Here is a 26,198-nt window from a genome sequence, read left to right as displayed (position 1 = left end):
CTTCATGTCGTGGTTAGTTTCATCCACTTCCCACTTCCAGAACATTCCTATAACCGTTGTAATCCACCTCCAAAAAATTGCTAGTCGACCAGTCTTAAATGTTGGTTGAAAGATCATAAGTCCTGAAAAATAGGAACTAACACCCCACTACTTTGGACCATGAATAACCGCCTTTCCACTTATTAAAAATGTGGTCAACAAGCATAAAATAATATTTCACAACCAAAGAATAATAAAACGTAAAAGGAAGGTAAAGATTAAATATATACAATTACCAATGGAGAGTCAAAGTATGGAGTCAAGGCAGACTTCAGAATGTTGGTTGAAGCCCATAAATGTTGACACCATGAATGATGTCAACATTCAGCCTAACATTGAAAACACGAATGTTATCAACATTCAACCCAACATTGTCGGAGTTAACATTGACTCTAACAATGATGAAATTCTCTTTTTGTACGAAATGAGTGAAAAGAAATGAGGCATTTTAAAGGACAATTTTTTTGTTATTTCTCATTTTTCTACGATAAATTTATCAATCAAAGATAACACACCTTTAAAATATAACGGACTTATTAATTTTCTTATGAAAATAATAATTTGTTTTTCTATTAGCAATCTATATTACCATCAGCATATGATTAGAATTAGATTAAACAAATTCAGCATCATGAAAAAGTTTTGGAATAAATAGTGGTTTTGTGCATCTCAAAAGTGTCCAATTTACTCCTTAAAAAAATGGATGATGCTTAATTGCCGTAGCCCCCAATCTCGACCCCATTCTCTTTGTTGGATCCTTCTTCAATAGTTGGCTCATCAAATACTTTGCCCTGGCTGCAACCATTGGCTTGCTAGGGAACTCGAGCCCATGAGCCACAATGTTAGCCAATAGCCATAGTGAACTAATGGTGCTTCTCTCGAAAAGGTGTCACCCCATAGAAGAGTTTGTATATAAATACTCCTAAAGTCCACCAATCCACAACATTTACATGCCCCTCTCTAGATCTCTGGGGCTAGGTACTTGTAGGCCCCAACAAACGACGTTGATCGAGCATCGATCGGTTCCGCTACAACTTTTAAGGTCCCGTGATATTTGCCTCCTTTCTTTTTCATTGAGGAGGTTTTCTACTTGTGTCTTCGGTAAAGGCATAAGACATGTGGAACGATGCAACTGAGTAGAATGTATGATGAGATTGAAAATCGTATTGAATCAGCTACGTAACATGTGACTGTTAGGTGTATGGTGAGATTTTGGATTTGTTGGATCGTATACAAATTGTGCCCTTGATGTTGAATGATCATATTTTAGGGAAAGATCAAAGTCAGTCAACATAATATGATCGTCCGATCTCACAAAAATATTTTTAGGTTTGAATACTCGATTAACTTAGCTTTCACGTCAGTCATAGTCGTGGAAGTGCTTGTGATCGAGGCAGAGCTAATCTTGCAACCATCGCTCGTGTTGTCCATTTTGGTGAATATGGAAAAAGATTAAAGAAGATATATAAGTAGTTGGAAGTGGTAGAAATTGAGAGGAAATGAATTCATTTAAAGAGAAGCTAAGGGAACATAGTTTGGGCCGATAGTAAAGGTAGATTGGTTCGTTATACCGGCTAGCTAGGGCCCAAACATGCCCATAATTTGTTTTAAGGTTAAGTATCAATTTCACCCCTAGCGTATAGGCCCTTATCACGTCTGACACCCTATGGCCGGGGGGTGTCAACTAAGCCCTGAAGTACCTAATTTTCTCCAATAAAGCACTCTGACTTAACGGCCATTTAACACCGTTAACTATTTAATTTTTTAAATTTTTGTTATTTTGTTGGTGGTGGGATCCACACCTTCTTCTTCACCAAACTCGCCGAAAACCTAATCCACCCCTTCATCCTTCTCTCCTCACAGCCGCTTTTTCTTCCCTCATTCTCTCTCAGCTCTTTCACTCATCACACACAAATAGACTCGCACCCCCTCTCCAAAACTCCAGCGTCGCAGCGGCGACAAGCCGCCGCCGCCTCTCTCTAACTCTTGAGAAGAAAATCCACAGGGAATGTTGTTAAAGGTCTCATCAACGTCACTGCATTGAGCATTCTCATCATCACCGTCGTCGTGGACGTCTGTATCCAGATCTTCGGGATGCGGTCGTTCCTCCACCACCACGTCCTCCTCCCTGAGGAGATCGTCGCTCTCATCCTGCTTCTTGTGCTCGACTCCACCGTGGTCATGGTGCTCACCACCAAGAAATGCCTTGAGACCAAGTATCAGGAGAGGCATAATTTTGCCGAGAGCCAGGAATTCTCCGACATCGGGGTCGCCGTGGTCCGATTCAGATGCTCCGTCGCTGACGGAAGAAGCTTGAGTCGTGAATTCAAAGTCGAGGACTAAGAAGCTCGTGGAAGACCGATTTCTCCATCAATTAGGCACCATAGATGCAGAAGATTTCTCTACACCGCGAGAGGATTCGTTGTGTATCTCTTTCTCAAGAGTTAGAGAGAGCCGGCGGCGGCGGCGGCTTGTCGCTGCTGCGACGCCAGAGTTTCGGGGAGGGGGGTGCCGAGTCTATATGTGTGTGATGAGTGAGAGAGCCGAGAGAGAATGAGGGAGGAAAGAGTGGTTGTGAGGGAGAAGGATGAAAGGGTGGATTAGGTTTCCGACGTGTTTCCGGCGAGCTTGGTGAAGAAGAAGGTATGGGTCCCACCACCAACAAAATAAAAAAATTAAAATAGTTAACGGTGTTAAATGGCCGTTAAGTTGGAGTCCTTAATTGGAGATTAGGTACTTCAGGGGCTTAGTTGACACCCCTCCCTCCCCGGCCACAGGATGTCAGACGTGATAAGGGCATATATGTTACGGGTGAAATTGATACTTAACCCTTTATTTTATTTAACTAATCTGTTTTCCAATATCGATGTTGTCGAATATTTTGAGTCAAAATTAATTTAAAGTATTAGTAAATCATCCCGTGCGATGCACGGATCACGATTTATTTATTTACTTTAAAATTTTAAATTGTATAAAAATATTAATTGGTTCCAAAAAAATTATTACTATTGTTTATGAGTTATATTAATTGGTTCCAAAAAACTTATGTTTATTTAAATATTAAAATTTGATTTAAAATAATGTATAATAATAATATTATCAACTTAATCAGTGTGATGCTAAATTTAATGGGTATTAGTAATAATTAAATACGTATAAGAATTATTAAATTTAGGATAAATATCATGAAAACCCCTTAATTATATTTCACTTTATCAAAAATACCCTGAAACTTTTGAAATGTTCTTTAAACCCTCAAACTATCAGTTTTTTATCAAATATATCCTGTATCTATGTTTCGGTTACCAGAAACGTGATGTGGCTCGCCGGATGCCACAATGTAATCTATATTCTATTTTTTTTTAAAATGACATGGAAAAAACGACTTCGTTTTGTACCATATTCTATCGTATTTATCCATAATTCTAGGTTATTAGCGTGAATTTCAAACATGATAGGAGTGAATTTTAAATTTCATAGTGGATTTTTTTTAAATGATATGGTACGAAACGACGTCGTTTTTGCCATTGCATTTAAATAAATATAATATAAATTACATTGTGGCATCCGACGAGCCACATCACGTTTTTGGTGACCGAAAAATAGATGCGGAGTACATTTTATAAAAACCTGATAGCTTGAGGGTTTAGAGAACATTTTGAAAGTTTCAGGGTATTTTTGATAAAAACGTGTATACTTCAGGGGTTTTCATGATATTTACCCAATTATATTAGATTGTAAAGCAAATAAGTTAATTAATCTTATTTTGAGCAAATAACATTAAACCACCAATATAATTAAATTAATAGTCATCAATTAATATAACTAATTAAGCTTAATTAAATACTAATAAATATTTCTATTTGAGAAAATGACCATTTTTATTGGGACAAATCAAAATAGAAAGGTGGTCATTTTTATTGGGACGGAGAGAGTATTTATTATGTAATTTGATATTGAAATATTACTTATTTATATGTGTATTTGTTTATTACAAATATAATATTATCAAAAAAATTATATTAGTTAATTTTTTATAAATAAATTTTTTGCTCGATTAATCCGCATCCGATTAGCCCGCTCGAAATCAGATGAATTGACCCGATTGACAGCTACTTTTAAGCTACTCCTATGTAGGGTTTATAATTAACAAGGGTTCACTCATCCACTTAGGGTTTATAATTATTTTTTTATATTTATTTGAATTAATAATTGATTGTTTGAGTTAATTAATTCAAAGTTAGGGTATATAATTTTTATAATTTTAATTAGAGTTTATAACATAATAATATTTTTTATTTTTACAACAAATAATTCTAAAATAGATAAATTAAGAATGACATACGATGGTACACACTAAATTGTGGGAGGATGATCTCATCTCCAAAATGTTTTGCAGCATACCTTTCAACAATTACAGCAGACAGAGATGGATCTAGAGGCCGGGCAGCCTCGGCGGTCGCCCGATCAATTTTTTTTATTACCTATATATATATATATATATATATATATATATATTGATGAAATCTCGGCGGTCGCCCGGTCTATTTTCTTTACTAAAAATTCATTAAAATCATCCGATGAAATTTTGCCCGGCCCAAATTAAATTCTTAGATCCGTCTCTGACAGCAGATAGTTCAACCACTCAAGGTTCCATCTCAACCTTTTCTACATCTCTTGTTTTTTGCGATTTATTACAAATTTACAATGGTAGATAACAACCCATTCATTCTTATGCATTCTTATGTGAAATCTTTACATACGAATAAACAAGAGCTACCAATGTGCAATAAAAACAGAAAATGACTATAACAATATTGTGTTGTTTCTGATGTGTTTGTGTGCGTATCGAGTCAGGGCGGCGGCGACCTTGCTGCTGGCTGTCCGGCCGAATGAGGGAGAAACAGAGATAGAGGGGTTTCAGAGCAGGAGAAGGATAAATAGGGAGAGAGACGAGGAAAAGATCGGCGGCGACCGTAGCTCCACCTGCGATGGTCGCCGCTGGAAAGAGGGAGAAGGTAGTGGTTGCGGCGCTGTCGCTGTGAATTGAAAGCGGCGTCGGAGTTGACTGTGTGTGTATGCAGGGACGGAGCCAGGAATTAAGTTCGGGGGGGCTGAAATTGTACGGGGCCCCCTAGAATTTATTTTTTGGGCATTTTGTATATTTAAGGTATTTTTATTAAAATACGAGCATAATACTAATAATAACGAACAATATTTTCATAGATTATATAGTTTCAATATATCACAAAACTTTTTTTGGACATTCCGTATGTTTAAGACATTTTTTATTAAAAGGCAAGCATAATAATAATAATAACAAACAACATGTTCATAGATTATATATTTTCTATATATTACAAATTAGTTTCAATACATTATAATTTTTTTTAGCATTTCATATATATTAGGCATTTTTTATTAAAAGACAAGTATAATAGTAATAATAACAAACAATATTTCATAGATTATATAGTTTTAAATAACGGAATTATCCTTAAATTAAGTATATATATGAGAGAATATAATAATCAAATACTCTTTTATAAAACAAAATTATTTTATAATAGGTATAAACATATATCTATATATATTTAAAAAAAAAAACTCAAAATTTGGGAGGGGGCTCTAGCCCCCCGGCTCTGTCCCTGCGTGTATGTGTATTTTGCTAGAGCAGAGAGAGAGAGAGACGAGATCGAGGGTGGTGGTTGCCGGTGGTCGTGCCCGGAGCGGCGGCGAGGAAGAAGAGAGGCAGGCGGCGTGGGGAAAGTGTGTGCGACCGAGTGTCAGTTGTGTATGTGCGTAGGAAAACGGGTTGGGCTCACATTGGGCCTGCTTTAAATAAAATAGGCTTGATTCATTTAATTTAATTGGGCTATGATTTTAATATACCTTGGGCCTATTTATTTAAAAGTTGGGCTGCGTTTTAATTACGAAAAAGGTCTTTGATGAATTTGTTAATTGCGCCGATGATATAAAACTTAAATTGTACCCATGCGTCCCATTGATAATGGCTCATTTATTTTCGCCATGCTTATTAAGAAGAAGAGTGATTTAAGGGTAAAAGTGATATAAAGTGGTGAAACGCACAATTTTTTGTGAGAAAATGTGGTTTCATTTTATAGAATAGACCATTATCAATGGGACAGATTAAAAAGAAAAGTGAGTCATTATCAATGGGACGGAGGGAGTAGGGGTGAGCATGTGCAAAATCGAACCAAAATTCTAAAACTGAAAATTGAACCGATGGTTATAATTGGAACCGAACCGGTAAAACCGTCGGTTTCGGTTCGATTTACTGAACCGATGCAAAAAAAAATTCTTTTATTTTAAAAAAACCAATTAAAACCTGTAAAATAATGTAAAAATATAAATATATAATTTTCGAAAAAACCAATTAATATATTATAAAATATACTATAAAATATAAATATATAATAAAATATTATAAAATATAAATATATAAACCAATTAAAAATTAGAAAATTAATTATATATTATAAAATATTAATATTTATCTGTTTGGTTCGGTTTAAAACCGAACCAAAAATTGAAAATCGAAACCGAACCGAAACTTATCGATTTTTAATTTTCGGAACCGAACCGAAAATCGAATCAACGGTTCGGTTCGATTTTGCATTTCGGTTCAGTTTCTGCTCACCCCTAGGACGGAGTATATCGATTTAGTTATACGATTTATTATTAGCTAGACTTTAAATTGAGTTTAATTAATTATTTTAGAAAATGAATTGCATAATAAATATATTATTAGGTGCATATATATTATGTGTAATTACTTATTATATGTGTTTTAAAGCATGAATTAAATTTGCATTATGCATTTTACAAATAAAAGTATTTATGATTAAATTGGTTTATTTATAAATTTAATTATCAAAGAAAATCGAGCAATGATATTGTTGGTGCCTTTAGTTGAGAATTTAGTTTACAATAATTATACATTAAATTTTGAAATTTTGGGGTGAATCGCGTGATGAATCAAAAATCAATCTCTTACATTAGTTTTCATTATCCATTAATATAATTGGACAGTATATCAGAGAGAAGCTGCACCACCTTGCCAAAGAACGAAAAAAAAACAAGGAAGAAGAGAGATGAATGTCGAGAGAGAGAGAAAACCGAGGGAATAGAGAAGAATGTTTGGCTGACTTCGACTCTTAATTGCCTTTATCTGTAAACATTTAAATTTCATCAACCATGCACATTTAAGGGTAACTTAAACTTAATTTTTTTTAATATATAAGATTAGCATTTGCACTCGTGCAACGCACGAAAAAATATTTTTATTTTTTATTATATATAAATTTGATTATCATTTTATTATTCTATGAAAATTCTAAATATAATTAAAAATAGTATAATTTAAGATCAATATATTTTAGTTTAATATAAAAATAATAAAGAATAATTCATATTAATAAAAAATGATATTGTTAAAAAAGAATACAATATAAGTTAAAAGATAATTGAAAAAAATAGATTTATTCAAAAAAAGAGGAGAGAAGAAAGAGAATTTTCTTAAGTTTTAATCTTTAAATAAATATAATTTTTATATTTTAAATTCAATATTTACGTAACATATATCAAATTAAAGCTCTTGTCATTATCTTTAATTTGATATGCATATCAAATATTTTATAATTAGTCGAATTTCACAATTTTAAAAAAGAAATAAAATAGAAAAATAAGAAGTTAAAGAAAAAAAAGATGTATAACTTATAAATAAACCTTCAATTTTATTATGGTTACAAAATTGCCACTCAAATGGCTACTTTTAGTTAGTTTATATGTGTTTTTATTTTGTCAAATTTCTTTCATCCAATTATTTTAATCTAAATCGTGTTAGAATAAGGGATGTCAATGCAGCCCGAAACCCGTGGGCCGACCCGAATAACCCGACAAAATTAGAGGGTTAGGGTTGAAAAATCGCAACCCGAAAAAACCTCCAGCCCGATTAGCCCGCACCCGACTAACCCGGAACCCGATAGGGCTAGCCCGAAAACCCGATGGGCTGGCCCGGTGGGCTGATGGAATTGTGACTGATGCATCCAGTTACAACTTCTGCTATGTTTAGATCTATGGTATTTGCTTAAATATATATATATGTAGCCTCATTAAAAAAGTGAAATTAATTAGTTAGAATATATGTGGGTGTGTGCGCAATCTCATTAAAAAAAGTGAAATTAATTACGGATTTTTTTGTAGAAATTGATTATTAGTATCTCATTAGTTAGAAATTAATTATTAGTATCTCATTTTAAAGTGATACCAATTTTTATTTTTTTTTTTCTGTCAATGAGACGTGCATGACAAATCCACTAATTATTCAGTAATAATCCAAATTGATTCTAGTGCATTGATATATGTTAAATTTTACTATCTCATTTTAATATAATTTTGTTTATGTAATCTTGAATATCTTTTATTTTTTCATTTCATGCTTTGCTATATAATTTATATCTTTAATATCTATGTATATTTTATACATTATACATTAGATCATTATGAATAATAAAATACAAATGATAATTTTATTTTTACGCCTTTAACCTGATTAGCCCGATGGGTTAGCCCGAAACCCGAAAGTTTAGGGTTAGGGTTGAAGATTTACAACCCGAAAAAATCTCCAACCCGATTAGCCCGTACCTGACTAACCCGGAACCCGATAGGGCTAGCCCGAAAACCCGATGGGTTGGCCCGATTGACATCCCTAGTTAGAATTGTCATTGGCGTCTGAATTGTAGCATTCAGAAGATTTGGAGACGTTAGTTTGAGCGAGGATTTAAAATCAGTAATCGAAAGTATGAATACATTTGTCCTAATTTTTCTAATTTTATCTCATGTAATATTAGATGTTATATTTGATTGTTGTTTTTCTGTATTTTGCTATATGAGATTTAAGAGTTATAATTGAATTCAAACATACTTTTAAAGATTTTTTAAAATTTAAATTAAATACTTATAAAAAGTGCAATTTCACCTACAGCTCTGGATTGAATAAAAACATACTTGATTTATCCTCACCAGTGCTTCCTTCTGTCGCAGTGAGTCTTGAGGAATTGCTGCAAAAGATTGCATTCTAACCTTTTTGAAAATGTGGATGGAACATGTAACTTTATCTGATTAATTGGATCCAACATTATCCTTTTTTTTTCTTTTTACTCCGTCTATTCTTCTGTATTGTTCTTCAGATGATTTGTTTAGTCTTCTGCGATGGCATTCTGCAGGTCATGTTAAATATTGGGGAATAATGCAATCTTATTTATTATAATTTTAATCAAGGTTATATTTAGATGATTCTGTCCTTAAAAAAATTCTACTCAATTTCTTTTCTCTGTAAAAATCAACTAAGTTGTTAAACTTTGTACTGTTATATGCATCTGTGTTTCAAAATTAATTGTATATTCGTTACTCCTAATTTAACGGTGAACTGTTAAGTCTAATTGATTACTCAATATTACAATAATTTTTGAAAATTTTTGTTGGGACACAAAAAGATATATTCAACCTTCTAGTTTTGATGATACCAAAACTATTAGAAAGCCTCTCTGACTTATTTCATCTGTATGGACTTAAGTGTTTTAGTCCTCAATAGTATAAACTGAAGTGGCAAAGACTGAACACTTTAACTGAAGGCACAAGACTGAAGAATGGAGAATGTTGACTGAAGCAAAAGATTGAAGATGCATGATCAGCAGAGCCGACTGAAGGAATGACACTGAAGACTACATGACTATACCCGGACTGATAGTTTAGAATACATCAATCCATTCCTCAAGAAGCTAAAGTAGTCAACCGTTGTACTTGGTACAATTAATGTTAAGGACAAAAGCATTAAATGCCGAAGATAGTAGATCGTCCTTCCTGACACAAAGCCTCTCCTGCTGTGTCACATCGGCCTGCAACACCTTCTCCAAAAAAGAAGACTTTACTTCTTTCAGACTCAAGGAGATCAGAAGATTGGAGACTTGAGCCCAAATTCAATGTTATCTCACAACGGCAAAATTCTGAAGACAATCTCCACTAATGGATCTATTCAAGACTTTGCCTATAAATAGGTTCAACATTCAAAGTTCAATCTTTAACCGATTCAAGCACACACAGCTGAACCTCTGCAAAATCCGCAAGTCAACCTACTCTTACTTATCCATAGTTTGAATCGAAGAAGAGAATACACCAAGCCAAAAATTAGTTATCTGATTACATATATTCTCTTAGAACATCTAGGCATTCCTTTGTAAATCTTAAGCCTAAATGTTAATTACATAGAGCCTGTTATCTGTAATTTAGTTGGTAGTTTCAAAATCTCTTTTCAATTGAGCGAAAAGAGTGTTTGTGAGTTATAGTCTTAGACGGTTGTCTAAACTCGAAGAGTTCTCTGCCGCAAGCAAGACGAGTGAAGTCTTAGCAAACTTGCGAGATTGAGAAAAGAGACAAGATGTCCAACCCAGTGTGTTGGCACTGAAACGGTTGTTTCAGTTGTAAGGTTTGCTGTGTACCCGTAAGCACAAACCTAGTAGTTGTCAGTCTAACCAGTTGACCGTGGATGTAGGATGTTGATCCGAACCACGTACAATTCTCTGTATTCCTTATTGCTTTCAATTGTTACCTTTTCTTTTGTGCTCAATCGTTATTTCAACTGAAACTTGTTTAAGTAAAGAGAGAATTTTGTAAACTGACAACCCAACCTTCAAAAAGGCTATTTTGTAAAAGATCGTTTTTCCGTTGCATGTGTTATTGATTGAACAAACAAATCCTTGATTTGTTTGTGAGATTCATAACACCTATCTGCTTTAACTCACACTAGACTAAAAGTTTAAAATAGGATCAATTGCGTATTGATCTGTGTCTTGAATTGAACCATCTTCAATCCCAGTCTAGTGCTCACTATCAAACTTGAAATGCCTTGACTGAAATTTTGTGTCGTCTTATCCTTCTATCTATTGAAGTCTATTGTTTGCTTAGTTGTTAGATGATTAGTTAGCTTCTTGTTAGTTAGTTTGCTGAGTCAGCATGTATTAGTTAAGACAGTTAGTAGTCTGCGGTAGTATAAATATGTGTAAATCAGTTGATAATTATTCATTCAATCAAATGAAATCATTTCTCTCACTTCTCAAACCTCCTGCTTTCTATTACTTTTAACATGGTATCAGTTGCCAAAAAAAAAATAGTCCAGATTCATTATCTCGATCCTTATTTCAGTCTACATACAATCTTCTCCTGCTCTTCTCTCTTCATTCTTCATACATTTCTCTTTTGTTCTTTTCTCTCCACTCTTCCATGGAGAATTCATCTTCCGCTGCTCATCTTCCTCATTTTCCCCAAATTTTAAAACTTGATCGAACGAATTATGCGTTCTGGAGAGCGCAAGCTTTGTCGGCAATCCGTGCTCACGGATTCTATGACTACATCACAGATCCCGCAACCGCAATGGCACCACCACCTCTTCTTCCGACTCCATCTAATGCAGCTCCGACAACAAATCCTGCTCATTCCTTGTGGCTACGACGCAATCAGTTTCTTCTCAGTTGGATGCTATCATCGGTGACTGAATCAATGTTAGGTCACGTAGTTCGCTGCAATACTTCTCGAGAATTTTGGTTTGTGCTCGAGAGGCTGTTCATGTCGCAATCGAAGGCCAGGATCATGCAACTTCGTCTTCTTCTCCAAACAACCAAAAAAGGTGCTATGAGTGTTGAGGAATTCTTTCTCAAAATGTGTGGTTATGCAGATCAATTGTCTGTTGTAGGTCAACTCATTACTGATGATGAGTTGATTATGTACATTCTCTCTGGTTTTGGCTCTGAGTATGAAGCATTGGTTGTCAACATCATGCATCGCAATGATGCTCAGAACTTACAAGAGATTCAATACTCATTCCAAGCTTATGAACTGCGGCTTCAGCAGCAACATTCTACTTCTCAATTTGAACTAGCTGCTCATGTTGCTTATCGAGGACAGGGAAGAGGTGCACCTTCCTCCCATGGTTCTAACTCACCTGCTCGTGGTGGTTTCTCTCGAGCAGCTGCCTCTACCAAAAGTATTGTTTGTCAGTTATGAGGCCGAACAGGACATGTTGCTATAAAATGTTTCAAAAGATTTGATATCCACTTCACTGACAACACTACTTCTGCCTCTCAGGCCTTTCTTTCTGATGTTACACCATCTCATACTGCCAATATTATTGATGATCTCTCTTCTCAGGATCCATCTACTGCAGATGCCTTTTGGTATGTGGATAGTGGAGCTACTACACACATTACGAATGACATGCAGAACTTGGCCATCAATAATGACTACAATGGCAATGATAGTCTCATGGTTGGAAATGGTAATACTCTGCCCATCTCTTCAGTTGGTTTTAACACCATTCCTTTATCTTCTAACCATTCTCTATTACTCAACAACATTCTATATGTTCCTCAAATAACCAAAAACCTTTTGAGCATCTCTCAGTTCACAAAAGACAATGCAGTAACCATTGAATTCACTCACACTTCTTGTTTTGTGAAGGACTGAAACACCCAACAGGTCCTGCTGAAGGGAATACTATCTAATGGACTTTATCAGCTTGACTTGTCTTCTCTCTACAACAAAGCTTCTTCTCCATCACTCTGTCATAACACTCCTGCTGTTAGTATCGCTACTAGATCTACTTGTAATACAACTCCATGTAATAAGTCTGCTTCTAGTTCTTCTAGCAAGTTTGTTGGTGTATGCACTTCTCTAGATACCTTACATAGAATTCTTGGTCATCTTGGACCACATGTACTTGCTAAAGTCTGTACTCAGCTACACATTCCTTATAAATCTACTGATATTAGCTTCTGTGAAGCATGCAAGTTGGGAAAAATGCATCAAAAACCACATACTTCTCAGCCTATTAAATCTACATCTGCCTTTGATCTTGTTTACTCAGATTTGTGGGGTCCTGCTTCTACACTATCTACTGCTGGGTATAAGTACTATATAATTTTTGTTGATGATTTCACAAGATACGCCTGGATTTATCCTTTATCTCTTAAGTCTCAAACCACTGCCACAGTCAAACACTTCATAGAAATAGTTAAGTGTCAGTTTTCAACATCTATCAAATCCTTTCAAACTGATTGGGGGGGAGAATTTAGACCCTTAGTTAACCATCTCATTACTTTAGGTATACATTTTTAACACCCTTGTCCACACATACATACTCAAAATGGGAGGGTTGAAAGGAAACATCAACATGTAGTTGATATGGGTATTACACTATTAGCTCAAGCTTCACTTCATTTCTCTTTTTGGTGGGATGCATTCCAGTCTGTTGTCTATCTAATAAATAGGTTACCTTCCCCTTCTCTCAATAACATCTCTCCCTTTCAGGCTCTTTATCATCAAATTCCCTACTACAAGTGGCTCAAAGTCTTTGGATGTGCCTGCTATCCTTATCTTAAACCATACAATCAACATAAACTGCATTATAGGTCTTCTAAATGTTCTTGGGATATAGTGAACACCACAAAGGGTACAAATGTCTCAGTCCCTCTAATAGAATGTACATTGCAGATACTATTCATTTTCAAGAACAAGAGTTTCCTTATTCTAATATGTTTACTCTTCCAAGTCCTGCTCCTATTGAATACTCCACTAATATACTTCCAATCTTACCTCTACCTGACACTCCAGTTCCACATCAAGTCAATCTACCTGCATCAGAAAGCTCACCCTCATCTGAAAGTTCTCCTCCTTCATCATCAGCATCTTCCTCCACATCTTCAGCTCTTCTTTCTGCCACATCCTCTGCATCATCACCTCCTGCTCCATCTCCCTCTCCAACGCCCTTTCCATCTCCCTTACCTCTCCCATCTCCAACCCCACCACCACCACCACCACCACCACCTCGTCCTCCTCTATCATCCACCACCACTACTCACTCCATGATTACCAGATCTAAGCGTGGGATTTTCAAGCCCAAAAGTTATATTGTTGATCAAGTTTCTGCTACTGTCAATTCTAATCAAGGTACTCTCACATCCTCCACTACTTCTTTAGGCTGCTTCACTATACAACAACATGAGGTCTTTATTGTTCAGAATATTGCATCATCTTCTGCCTCCCAGCTGCCTTCTCTTCCCAAAACAGATGATGAGGCCTTAGCTCATCCAGAATGGTGCTCTGCTATGGAAAAAGAATTTCAGGCTCTGAATATTAAAGGTACCTGGACTTTAATACCGCCTTCTCCATTATACAAGATTATCAGCAATAAATGGGTTTACAGAATTAAAACTCTCTCTACTGGTGAACTGGATAAGCTTAAGGCAAGGCTTGTTGCCCGAGGATTTGAGCAGTTGGCTGGTGTGGATTTCTTAGAAATTTTAGCCCTATTGTTAAGTCTTCTACTATTAGACTAATGTTTGCACTCGCAGCTTCAAAAGGGTGGGGTATCCAGCAGATTGATGTGAATAATGCGTTTCTCAATGGAGATCTTGAGGATACTATTTACATGTCCCAACCTAAAGGTTTTGAAGACTTGGAGCATCCTGATTATGTGTGTAAGCTGAATAAATCTCTCTATGGTCTGAGACAAGCTCCTCGAGCTTGGTATGATAAGTTGAGAAACTGTCTCTACTCTCTTGGCTTCAAACGGTCTGTCTCTGACTTCTTCCTCTTTTACAGAAATAAGAATGGTGGTTTACTTCTTATACTCATTTATGTGGATGACATTTTAATAACTGGTGATGATCATTCTGAGGTGCTTAGCTTGATTGATCTTTTGAACAAACAGTTTGCTCTTACTTCCATGGGGGAAGTTCATTATTTTTTAGGACTTGAAGTCACCAAGTCTGGTTCCAGCTATGCTCTTTGTCAATCCAAATACATTAAAGAGTTGTTGGATAAAACACATATGAGCTCTTGTCATCCCTGCTCTACTCCAATGACTCCAACCACAAGGCTTTCAAAAGAAGGATGGGAGCCTTTTTCTGATTCATCTCTCTACCGCAGCACCATTGGGGCTTTACAATATCTCACACATACGCGACCTGACATAGCTTTTACCGTCAACAAACTTAGCCAGTTTTTGCATCATCCTGCTACTTTACACTGGGCAGCCTGCAAACGTGTGCTGAGATATCTCAAAGGTTCCATGTCATTGGCTTTTCACTTTTCACATTCCTCCCCATCCCAACTAATCAGTTTTGCAGATGCGGATTATGCTAGTTGTGTGGATGATAGGCGTTCCACCGGTGGATATTGTGTCTATTATGGCACCAATCTTATTACTTGGAGTTTTAAGAAACAGCACGTGGTGTCACGCAGTAGCACAGAATCTGAATATAGAGCTATTGCCTCTACCACAGCTGAGCTTCTTTGGCTTCATTCCTTATGCCAAGAGCTCAATCTTCCTGTTGCCACACCTCATAAGCTTTGGTGTGATAGCTCCAGTGCAGTGGCTTTGTCTTCTAACCCAGTGTTTCATGCCCGCACAAAGCACATCGAAGTCGATGTGCATTTTATTCGGGAGAAGGTTCAAGATAAATTTGTGGAAGTTGGTCATGTTCCTGCTGCTGATCAAGTAGCTGATGTTTTTACCAAGCCTCTTGCTGGGCCTAGATTTTGTGCTCTTCGAAGATTGCTGTTACTTGAGCCGTTGGATGATCATGGATAAGTTTTTTGGAGCATATTGAAGTCTATTGTTTGCTTAGTTGTTAGATGATTAGTTAGCTTCTTGTTAGTTAATTTGCTGAGTCAGCATGTATTAGTTAAGACAGTTAGTAGTCTGCGGTAGTATAAATATGTGTAAATCAGTTGATAATTATTCATTCAATCAAATGAAATCATTTCTCTCACTTCTCAAACCTCCTGCTTTCTATTACTTTTAACATTATCAGTCAAGACTACTTTCAGTTTATGAGAGTCAGCTTTTCAAAAGAAGCTTTAAATGTTTTAAAATTCAAAATTAGTCTTCTGGTGTATTCCCCCCATACACCAGTTACGTGACCCTCATGAACCCAACAATTTTCTTGATCAAACATATTTAAAATGATTATTTTCCTAAATTAATTCATTAAATCATGAGTAAATATGTATAATATAGAGTAAATATGTAATATATCTGTGAAGAATAAGAAGCTTTGTTCAATTGAGTTAAGAATTTCAACTTATGAATTCAAAGAAATAAGCTTTATAATTGAATTTTCAATAAAGATCACATTTGCTACATAGACTTATTGAAATTTTAAAGAAGGGCAAAGGTGCAGATTGGTCCCTGAACTCGACCCCCTAGAGCGTTTATCCCCCCATACTCGGTCAAGGCGCGTTGACCTCCCTGAACTCTCGAGAAAAAGGTGCAACTAAACCCACGAGTTTAACAGCGGTTTAACGCCGTCAAACGATTTTATTTTATTTTTTTCTGGTCATCTTCTCTAGCTAGATTCCTTCAATTTTTCGGCAATAACCACCGGCTCGGACGACCAAGGATGGAGCGCCGCCGCCGCCGCTCGCCTCCCCCTCATCCCTCTCTCGCGTTTCCGGCAACGGATCGATCTGTCCTCCCTCTCTCTCTCGCATCTCCGACAGCGGACGACGCTCTTCTCCACCCCCTCATTTTTCTCCCCTTTCATCTCCTCCGGCGACACCCCCCTAGCCGCCGCCTCCCACCATCCCTGCTCCACCACCGCCGCCGTCTCCTCCACCTTGAACGCGTCGAACTTCTCCAGACCGCGTCCAGCTCCCTCACCTTCCCCTCCTGCCTCTTCGCGACAATCGTCAATCCGTATTTAGCTTGCAAATGCTCGAGCTGCGAGTTTATATTAAACATGTCGCTCGCTCGCCTGCACCGGTGAGAGCCATAAAAATTGGATTCCATCAGATTTAAATAAAGGTAAGCTTCAAAGAAAGAGATTGGAGATAATAATTGTGTAAAGACAAAGAAAAAAAAACTAGGGTTTCAGTAAGGATTTAAATTGATTTACCTGCATATTGAATAGTTTTAGATTGAGCTAAAGAAATGAGGAAAAGGTTTCAAAGGCGGCGTCGCGCTCGGAGAGAAGGCAGAGGAGAAGGTGTCGCGCTCGAAGAGAAGGTGGAAGAGAAAGCCGACGGCGGCGCGGATGTTGCAGGAGGGTGGTGCAATCTGTTCTAACTTGCAGGAGGGGTGGTTGGGGGCGAGGTGTGTTGAAGGAGGGAGGGAGGCGCAGCCTGTTGCTGCGATTGAAGGCGACAATAGCCCAGATTCCAGTGCCCAGAAGATTTGGGAGAGAGAGAGAGAGAACTGCAAAAAAAAAAAGTTAAACGCGGGGGGCAATCTGCACCCTTGTTTCGGGAGTTCAGGGAGGTCAACGCGCCTTGACCGAGTATGGGGGGTAAATGTTCTAGGGGGTGTAGTTTAGGGGGCAATATGCACCTTTGCCCTTTAAAGAAAGTTAAAGTTACTTAGATACTAATTTTTCGGAGATACCTAAGTGATGTATATCTTGTGCTAAAAGAGAGAAGTATCGGGTCCACTTTGTCGAGCAGAGGAAGTTATATTGAAAATTAATACTCTCTCCGTCTCATTATAAGCGGCTAAAAAAATTTGGCCCGAAAATTAAAGAGAAAATGTAAATTTATTAAAAATAGTAGGATTCATATTTTTTTTAAAATTAAATTTTTTTATTTATAGAAACAAGACACTTATAATGAAACAAATTTATTTATTTATAAAAATAAGACATTTATAATGAAACGATTCAAAATAGAATAAATGTCAATTTATTCAAAATAGAATAAATGTCAATTTTAATGGCACGGATGAAGCATATGGGATTTGCAGGGACTAAAGGTCTAGGCCGTGTTTGGACTTGATGATTTGTCGAAGAAAAAACAGAAAACTACACTAGCCGAAACTCAATGGACGCGGGAATCCTTCAGCGCTTCGTTATTCCGTTAAGCCCGCCACGCAACCGTTACGTTTCCCGCCCGCACCAAATTAGGGTTTCTCTCAATTCTCAGGTTAACTGCAAGCACTTTCTTTATCTTCTAATGCGCCAATAATTGCTGAAAATTGACTGGAATTCGGTTGAAATTGAAAGGGAGGGTATGAAGCTCCGAAGCCAAAGAGGGAGCTGCTGGCGGAATGGGTGTCTAAAAACGACGATTTCGTGCGGAGCTTGCCGATATACGTCGGCGGCGCATCTCTGGCGGCTGTGCTCCTCAATCGAGCGGTTTCGGGCATTGCTCCTGTTGCTGACGCTAGCAGGCGAGTTCAATTATCCCATGACATCGAATGATTTTCCCTGCTATAGAGCGATAACCGAAGAAAAAAATGTAGGAAGTTCGTAATGTTTATCGAATGCATGTTTAACTACGAATGGCTATGTTTCTTTTTCTTTTTTTGAGCCAAGTGTTTGAATGATTGACATAGCTCCATTTTAAGTACGGATTGCTATCTTTCAAGTAAGTGACATAGTTTATCAGATTTTTGTTTACTTGTTTGAAATAGTAGATTTATATTTGCTATTTTAGTTCAAGATTCTCGAAAACTACTACTTTTAGTTACGAAAACTAGAATGTGCAATCCTTCGTTCAACTATGCATAATTTTTTTTTTCCCATAAATTAACAATTAAATAAGTAAATTTAAAGACCATGCCAACTCGAACCCAAGACCTTTGGCTTTAGGCATTAACCACTCTACCGCTAGGCCAACTCACGTACACAACTATGCATAATTTTGCTACTAGAGTAGTTTGTTATACCTATACTTACTGATCAGTTATATGAACATCTGTAGCTTGAACTCTGTTAATGTTTAATTCAGTGACCTATTGACCCTTTCTACTCTATCTGGCAGTTCACAGTCTAGAGCAGATCTGTTGACACTTGGTTTGGCTGTTACCAATATTTTGAATGGTCTTGTGTGGCTCTCGATTCGTCCAAAAACTATTTCTGTGGTGAGCAAAATATCTATTGTTTGTTAGTTTTGATTTGCTGTTGGAGAAAATGCTTTAATTTTTCATGCTTCAACTTCAGGTAGATCCCAATGGGGTGGAATGTCAAAGAATTTATCATGGCCTTCCTGAATCTGTTACCTCAGAGTTACTCTGGTATTTATTTTTATGCTGTTTTAGCTACTTCTTTCGCTGAAACCTTTTTCCAGTTCATGTTTCTACTCTTCTAGTCATCACTTTATGAAATCTGTTAATGTTTTCAGATATTCTACGTTCTTATCTTCTCAATGTAAACTAATTTGTTGAAAGGACAAAGGATAGAAAAAGCGGCTAAAGCATAGAAAATTATGGAGACAGATCAACTATTGATTCTCAAAATTATGTAGACAGATTAAAATCCCGTTCTAGTTCCAACTCTAATTTACTTACCATTGATTCTGAAATATTTGTTGGATAACTACAAAGAGAGATTAACCAATGCAGTCAAACAATGTTTTCCTGTGAGATATTACAGTAAATTGAGAATCTTGATAGTGGTTATATACACTGGAAAGTCTGAAATAGACCTGATTCTTTCTGCCTATCCTCAGGGCATGGGAGTCTATATCAGATGTTACATGCTGCAGATCCCTCATTGTAGTGTATGATGGCATCTGCATTTTGCAAATAGGGTTTGCTGATGTCTTGCAACCAAATGGAGATGAACCCACGGTTGTAGATGCTAACAAACTGATCCAAGGATCCCTTTATAAGGGAGTTTTGAGATCTGGATCTCGTAAGATGTTTCAGAGTTTTACTTTGTATGAAAAATCATAGTTTTATTGAGGCCTTTGATAGTGAATGGATATTAAAGAAACAACATTTTCATCTCCAGAAAGTTATTTGGCCAATTTGTCACTGTATCCTGGGAAGACTGAGCTTCCGTTTTTACCTTCAAATACACAGGTATTTACTGTAATTGGCTATGTTTGAGTAGAACTGGGAAGACTCTATTCCTTTGTAATTAATATAAGTTATGCTTACCGCACATTTACTTCTTAGCTTGAACTTATTAACTTATGTAACATTTAAAATATATCTTTTGAGTGAGAGAGAGTGATCCACTCTTTAAATCATCACTGTGTAACTTACTAATCTTGTTATTAGCCTCTAATTTATTCCTACAAGGTCTTCTTCTGTATCACTAATGAAGTCACTGGTTTCGAATGAACATATGGCCTCTTTTAGCATCCCATTTATATTCTTATAGATACAATATCGTCTTAGTTGTATAATTTTCTGTCTCATAATTGTGCCTGTATATCAGTTCTTGTGAAATAATTCTAGGAAAATCATGATGTCCTTAGGCTGTTATCATGCAACCACTTGGCGATAAAGGAATTGCAATAGTTGGCGGTGACACAATTAGGGGATTTACTACTTCAGACCAGGTATCTTTTCTGTTTTGATGCTTATCCTGAACAGGGTTCTACATTTTAATAATTTGCCGAGTTCTTCATGGGCTTCTCATGATTTTAATATTCATTTAAAACATGTGCGATGTAGATATTCTTTTGCCAATCTTCAATTCCTATGCACTAGTTTTCTAACTTTTTGCATTTTTGCTTATGAATTTTAGGCATGGATCACGTTAATTGGAGAGAAGTTAGAAGCTACACTTGCAAAAGCTGTAAATAAAATTCCATTGATGGTGCAAGAGAAGAGTTAAGCAATCAATTGCAATCGAATTCCTGGTCAACTAATGATGAATCACAGTCAATGGTAACAACACATTAGTTAATTTATTTGTACAGTAACTCCTGTGTTTAGTTATTAATTCCTTTAGCCACATTTTTCCGCTCAATTGTTTGAAGCGTAGTTTTAACTCCTTTGCATAATTGCCTTCATAACGTGTGAAGTTGTAACATTGTCGTGTTTGCTGATAAATAAATGCAAAATAGCTCTGCAAAATAAGATTTTTATGGTAACTTTATTAATGATCCATGATAATATTTTGATGATATTCCTTGGGGATAATTGTAGGCTAATAGTCTCTGACTAAATGCTAAAAGCCCGGCATCTCATTCTGTCGTTCCAGCAACGCGAGAGTCCATTTTATTGGTTGAGCCCTACAATGTAGAAGAGCTTGTCTGCCTCGCCCCTCAAATCCATGGTTACATTTTGTTGTTTCTATTCTGCAACTTCATTTGAATGTCACATCTTCTAATGTCTTACCATAAATTTCTACATATATGTTAATGGAAAACGATTTTGTCACACATTGTTTTACTTGTAAACGATTCATTCAATAACGCTGCTGAGGAGTTGAATCAGTGGATCCATTCAATAAGAAAGCTATAGTTTAAGTCACATCCTCACTATCTATGACTCTGTATCTAAATCTATGGCCTTTTCTGATCTTCTGCCAAAAGCACAAGTTTACAAATAGGAAAACTATAAATGAATACTGAGTGTGATCTTCTCTCTACTATACAAGAGGCGGGTGCACTTACTGAGCGGCCGGTGCCTCCCACGGCAGCAAACCGGTGTTAACATCAGCCAAATTAGCCAAAACGAAGTCTCTAAGGCCTGTGTCCCAAACCTCACAGAACTTCTGTGGCCAATCGGGCGGCTCAATGGCCTCCGTCCCCAGCCCCGGTGCTCTGTCACGTGAGCCCTCGTTCTGGTTCTGTTGCCAATCCGCGACGTATGTAGCAACTCTTCTGTAAAACTTTGCTCTGAAAACCTCCCACACTTGGTATTTGTAGTGATTGATGACGGCTGCAGTTGCCGGCAAATTCAGGTACTTGAAACCTTTTTTGAGGTGGAAATGGTGCACCACGTTGAGCAGGGTTGGGTCGAGTGCATCTGCCCTGATCATCGACTTGTGCCTCTCGGGGCTCTGAAGCCGACAGCTGTACCCCACGGTGACTCCCTGTGGTGGCGCCGCGCTCAGCCCTGACGGCCCGAAGCTGTGGCAGGATGTCCGGATCTCGGCTATGGCGCTCGACCACGACGACACGTTGGCCACTAAGGTACGCAGCGAACCCTGCCCTGCATACCCTAGTTTCCTGAACCTCTGGTGCTTAGGAGTTGAATAGGGCAAGTAGAAATACTCATCCACATCCATGAATGAAATCCATTTACATTCATCCTTTGCTCTCACTGCACAGTGAGAGAACCCTGCTTCTTGAGTCTTGATCCACGGCCACACGTGCCGGCTGATGTTGTAGTTCTCACGATCAAGCTGTCGAACAACCTCGTCTATCCCATCATCGCTGTTATTGTCGTACACAAACCATCTCTCCACCCCGAGCCATGCGTGGTACATGATCCATTCGCGAATGGCTGAGCCCTGGTTCCACACCATTGTACACACACACAGCTCGTATTTCCCCTCACCCTCCCTCCTCCTCGATTCATACACCAAATTGGATACCTTGGCCACAGATGGCACGAGCTGCTGCTGCATGCCAATAGTGACGCGAATCCCCTCAACCACCCTATGAGCGTTGCTGCCACGGACTTGCAAGCTCCGTGGCAACGCGCACCTTATAACCTCCTGAGCAGCAGTCAATGCCTTGGTCCTCTTCCATTTCCCTAATGCGAAATGGCAGCTGAATTGGCTGGGATCGGACTTGCGATCCGCCCTCAGATTCAATCCCTTCACAAACACAACAACAGAGGTGTCATCTATTGCAGCTGCATAAGCCAAATTGTCCCAATTATTCAACGACCAACTATCCTTAACTTGCTCAGAAATGCCATTTTCACCATGCCACCTCAAATTCACCTCACCCGAATAATTCCCAAATGGAAGAGGGCACCTTACTATCATCCTAAACTCATCATATTCATCTATGGACAGCACCTTCTTCACACCACTGTGATTCCTACCTCTAATCAAATCACTTTCACTAAAATAAAGACATTCCAATTCACGAGCGCCGTCTTTGTTAGCGCGGGTGAGCAACAAGAGGACATGATCGGGGAACAAAACCCTATCCTGAATGTCCAAGAGGTGGGCGGTTGTGGTAGCGGAAGAAGACAACAAGGATAAGGTAGAAACGACTAAAACGGGGCGGAAAGCGGAACAAGTGAAGGGGAGAGCGTAGGATAAGAGGTAGAGCAGTGTGAGGAAGCTGAAGCAGAGGAGGACAGATCTTACACACGAGAGTGAGAGTGATTGTCTCAGAATACGTTTTCTCTTGCGGCGTTTATCTGAAGAGCTCATCAGATTTGATCGATCTGATGAGACCACAGATGCAAATCTTTCTGCAGCAGATCTGTGCGTGTGCCGACAGTGCTTGTGTTGTGCGTTTTTTTTTTTTTACTTTAGCGTGTGTTGCTGCTGTTCTGTTATCTGGTAAATGTCGGAGATAGAACTCTCTCTCTCTCTCTACTTTATGGGACTTTTCTTTCCTTGAAAAGAATGGGCAAATGGGGATGAGGAGTGAAGGGCGGTAATAAATGGTGTATTTTGCAGCTGCATTGATGTTCCTTACTTGGAGTTTGGTCTTAAACGTATTGTGTGCTAATTCAACTATCCATCTAATATGTATTCATGTGTGCTTGACTATATTTATGAGTCATAAAATATTGTTATCTATCACACATGGATGTTTAACTACGACCAAAACTAGCTAGGGTAAATCCCCGTTTTGAAAATAATCCACTCTTATATAAAATTTGTGCCTTCCACTTCATCATACAATCTTCGTGGACGGAGAAAGTAATAGTTCGCAAATCACACAAAATAGAAAATTGCACTAAAACTTTATATGGTTTTGGAGTTGATACATTTTACCACAGGCATTTAATACAGTATTATATTTGTGCATTGTCGGTGTGAATATTTATCAATATTAAAAAACATGGTATTGTAATTAATCAACATACACACACACATAAGTATTGAATCGAATTTAAATCTCAACAACAAATTTATAGATAAAATGTGAAATCGATAAGAATTGAGGAATGTTTGAATGTGTAATTGAATATAGAGATAGATAGGAGAGAATTGTGATTGATTTTATCACTCAAATCCCTTATCACTATTTTTAGCATAAGGTTTCTCTTTTAAAGCCTATCAACTAAACCTAAAATTAAAACCTAATATCAAAGGCCCAATAATGAAGGTTCATTAGCCCAAGCCTCACTAAAATCTTTATGGTGAAAGCTCGGTGAAAAAATATCAGTAAAGAAAAAAAAAGTACTTAGTTTAAATAATAAAGTTCAGATTACATAAATTTTTTATATTTTAGAGCTGAAAACTTAGGGCAGTTGGGCTTGACATATTTCTTCAGTTGCACAATTCAAGTTTGACATAGCTTCCCACAGGATTGACTTTTCCTAGAGCTGACTCCTTAGCCTTCTTCATAGCTGCGTTGGTCAAGGCTACCTTTGCTCTGGGCTGACTCCATTCAGAATTAACTTCGTTATTTGTTCAATCTCGCTACACATTTGAGCTTCTATTTTAACCTCCACCTACACTCGAGATAGCTCACAGATATTTTAATTGTTAATTTTGATCATAGACAAAATATTAGGTTTTTGTGCACGGTTAGATGACTCGTTTAACAAACCTCTTGTGATCATTCTCACCTCGCGTCTAGGGACTTGTGGTGGGGGCGATACAACCTGTTCTGGTACACTCTTATGCCTATTGTGGATTAGTGTCATGTTCATTGTCTCTACTACTCCATTTTGATGTGGATTAGTCGGCACACTCTTATGCCTATTTATGCCTCTTTTTTTTATACTCCTTTCATCCTATAAAAACATGCATAGTATGAGACGCTACAGGTTTTAAGAAATCCTGTAAAGTGTAGTGTAAGTGAAGAAAGGGTCTCACATTAATTGTGATGTTTAGTGGGAGAGTTATTACTATAAATGGGGTATGCATGTTTTTATGGGACAGACGAAAAAGGAAAACTATGCATGTTTTTATGGGACGGATGGAGTAATATTTATCATTTTTTTTACAGAAATTCTAGCCCATTATCTATTCTTAGACATTTTAAATTTACTATTTTCTGATTCTCAGTGCACACCATTCTCTAAAACAAGTAAAGACATCTGACTTGTGCTTTGAATATACACCCACAACTTCATGTTGTAATCATCAATGATATAATAGGAAAAATCTTTCTCCTTCTAAAGATGCAGTGTTAGAGGGCCCCCATAAGACAACATCGGCATAATCTAGTTGTGATTTAGATACATGCATTTCCTTTGAGTAGGGTAGCTTATTCCTATTTTCTAGCAGGTATGGCTCACAATGATCAATCTTCAACATAGTTGGGTTGGATATTATCTTTTGTTTAACTAGCTCATTTAAACCTTTCTTACCAACATGTTTTAATTTAGCATGCTGCGACAGCTCTTTCGATTCTTTCCATTGATCCGACGACTAGACCTTATTCCCTTTCCCCTTATCTCTTTTCTTTGCCTTTTGGACTATAAGCATTGTTGTGATGCTCGGTTCGAATGAGTCGTTGTGTAGGCCCCATCGGATCCCTTCGAATGCTTGGAGGTGTGGTCGTCGTCACCGGTGGATGCGAATCTTTGAAACTTACGTAGAATACGTCAAGTGTAAGGATATTTGAACAAAGACCCTGCTCGGATTGATACATTTGTTGCGCTGCCATAGTGATTGGTTGTCACTCATGTCGCTTCCCCAATTTGAACGATATTTTTCGTATGCTACCTCCCAAATCTTTACGTCCTTTTGGACTCGTTGGAAGTATGACTTGATTTGCTTCACATCGCGTGGAATTGTGTTAGGAGGTCGTTTCTCGTTGTACTTCCTCACGATTTTTTTCAATAGATGAGAGCCTTTTGATCGGCTCCCTTAATGGCGTTTAGTATCGCCTCGGGCCACAAGGTGCATATGAGTTTTGCCTCTGTCAGAGTGTAGTCGCCGCATTGCTAGGTCGTTGTTGGCATCGCGGGTATCTCGACGACTTCATCGTCTTGAACAAAAATTTTGTTCAAGTTTATCCTCTCAAGACTCGCTAGAGTGAAGGTGTTTGATTCTTGAGAGAATGGTGAAAAAGCATAGCCGAAAGAATTTGGGAGCCCCGACGACGGCGCAAAATTTGATGGGTTGTTCCATCAATTTTTAAATTGACGTTCCATTTGTTTTCAAACCAAAAAGAAAGGGAAGGAAATGAATTGGAGATGAAGAATAGGATGAAGAGGTGTAAATTAAATGAGGGAGAATGAGGCATTTATAGAAGAAAATTAG

General features: G+C 37.5%; 2 protein-coding genes across 3 annotated transcripts; one reads left to right on the top strand and one right to left on the bottom strand.

Moving 5' to 3' along the window:
* Window positions 1-17,808: 17,808 nt before the first annotated feature.
* LOC130993730 (protein COFACTOR ASSEMBLY OF COMPLEX C SUBUNIT B CCB4, chloroplastic) lies at window positions 17,809-21,316 on the top strand. 2 transcript variants are annotated; one of them, XR_009091756.1, is made up of 9 exons: window positions 17,809-18,030; window positions 18,111-18,277; window positions 18,871-18,970; window positions 19,050-19,123; window positions 19,558-19,742; window positions 19,842-19,912; window positions 20,314-20,397; window positions 20,586-20,728; window positions 20,990-21,316. XR_009091756.1 is itself a non-coding variant. In XM_057918770.1 (8 exons), the coding sequence occupies exons 1-8, from the start codon at window positions 17,929-17,931 to the stop codon at window positions 20,673-20,675; spliced, it is 873 nt and encodes a 290-aa protein (XP_057774753.1). In that variant the 5' UTR covers window positions 17,849-17,928; the 3' UTR covers window positions 20,676-21,316. The 2 variants fall into 2 exon arrangements, 1 of the variants encoding a protein (XP_057774753.1); XM_057918770.1 differs by having other exon boundaries at window positions 17,849-18,030; window positions 20,586-21,316.
* On the bottom strand, window positions 21,265-23,504 carry LOC130993729 (glycosyltransferase family 92 protein RCOM_0530710-like). Its single transcript, XM_057918769.1, has one exon. The coding sequence runs from the start codon at window positions 23,178-23,180 to the stop codon at window positions 21,456-21,458; it is 1,725 nt and encodes a 574-aa protein (XP_057774752.1). The 5' UTR covers window positions 23,181-23,504; the 3' UTR covers window positions 21,265-21,455.
* Window positions 23,505-26,198: the final 2,694 nt, after the last annotated feature.

This window comes from Salvia miltiorrhiza, chromosome 7 (assembly GCF_028751815.1).
Source record: "Salvia miltiorrhiza cultivar Shanhuang (shh) chromosome 7, IMPLAD_Smil_shh, whole genome shotgun sequence".
NCBI lineage: Eukaryota > Viridiplantae > Streptophyta > Magnoliopsida > Lamiales > Lamiaceae > Salvia > Salvia miltiorrhiza.
Note: the sequence above shows the minus strand (reverse complement) of the source record. Positions and strands in the feature narration are given on the sequence as shown.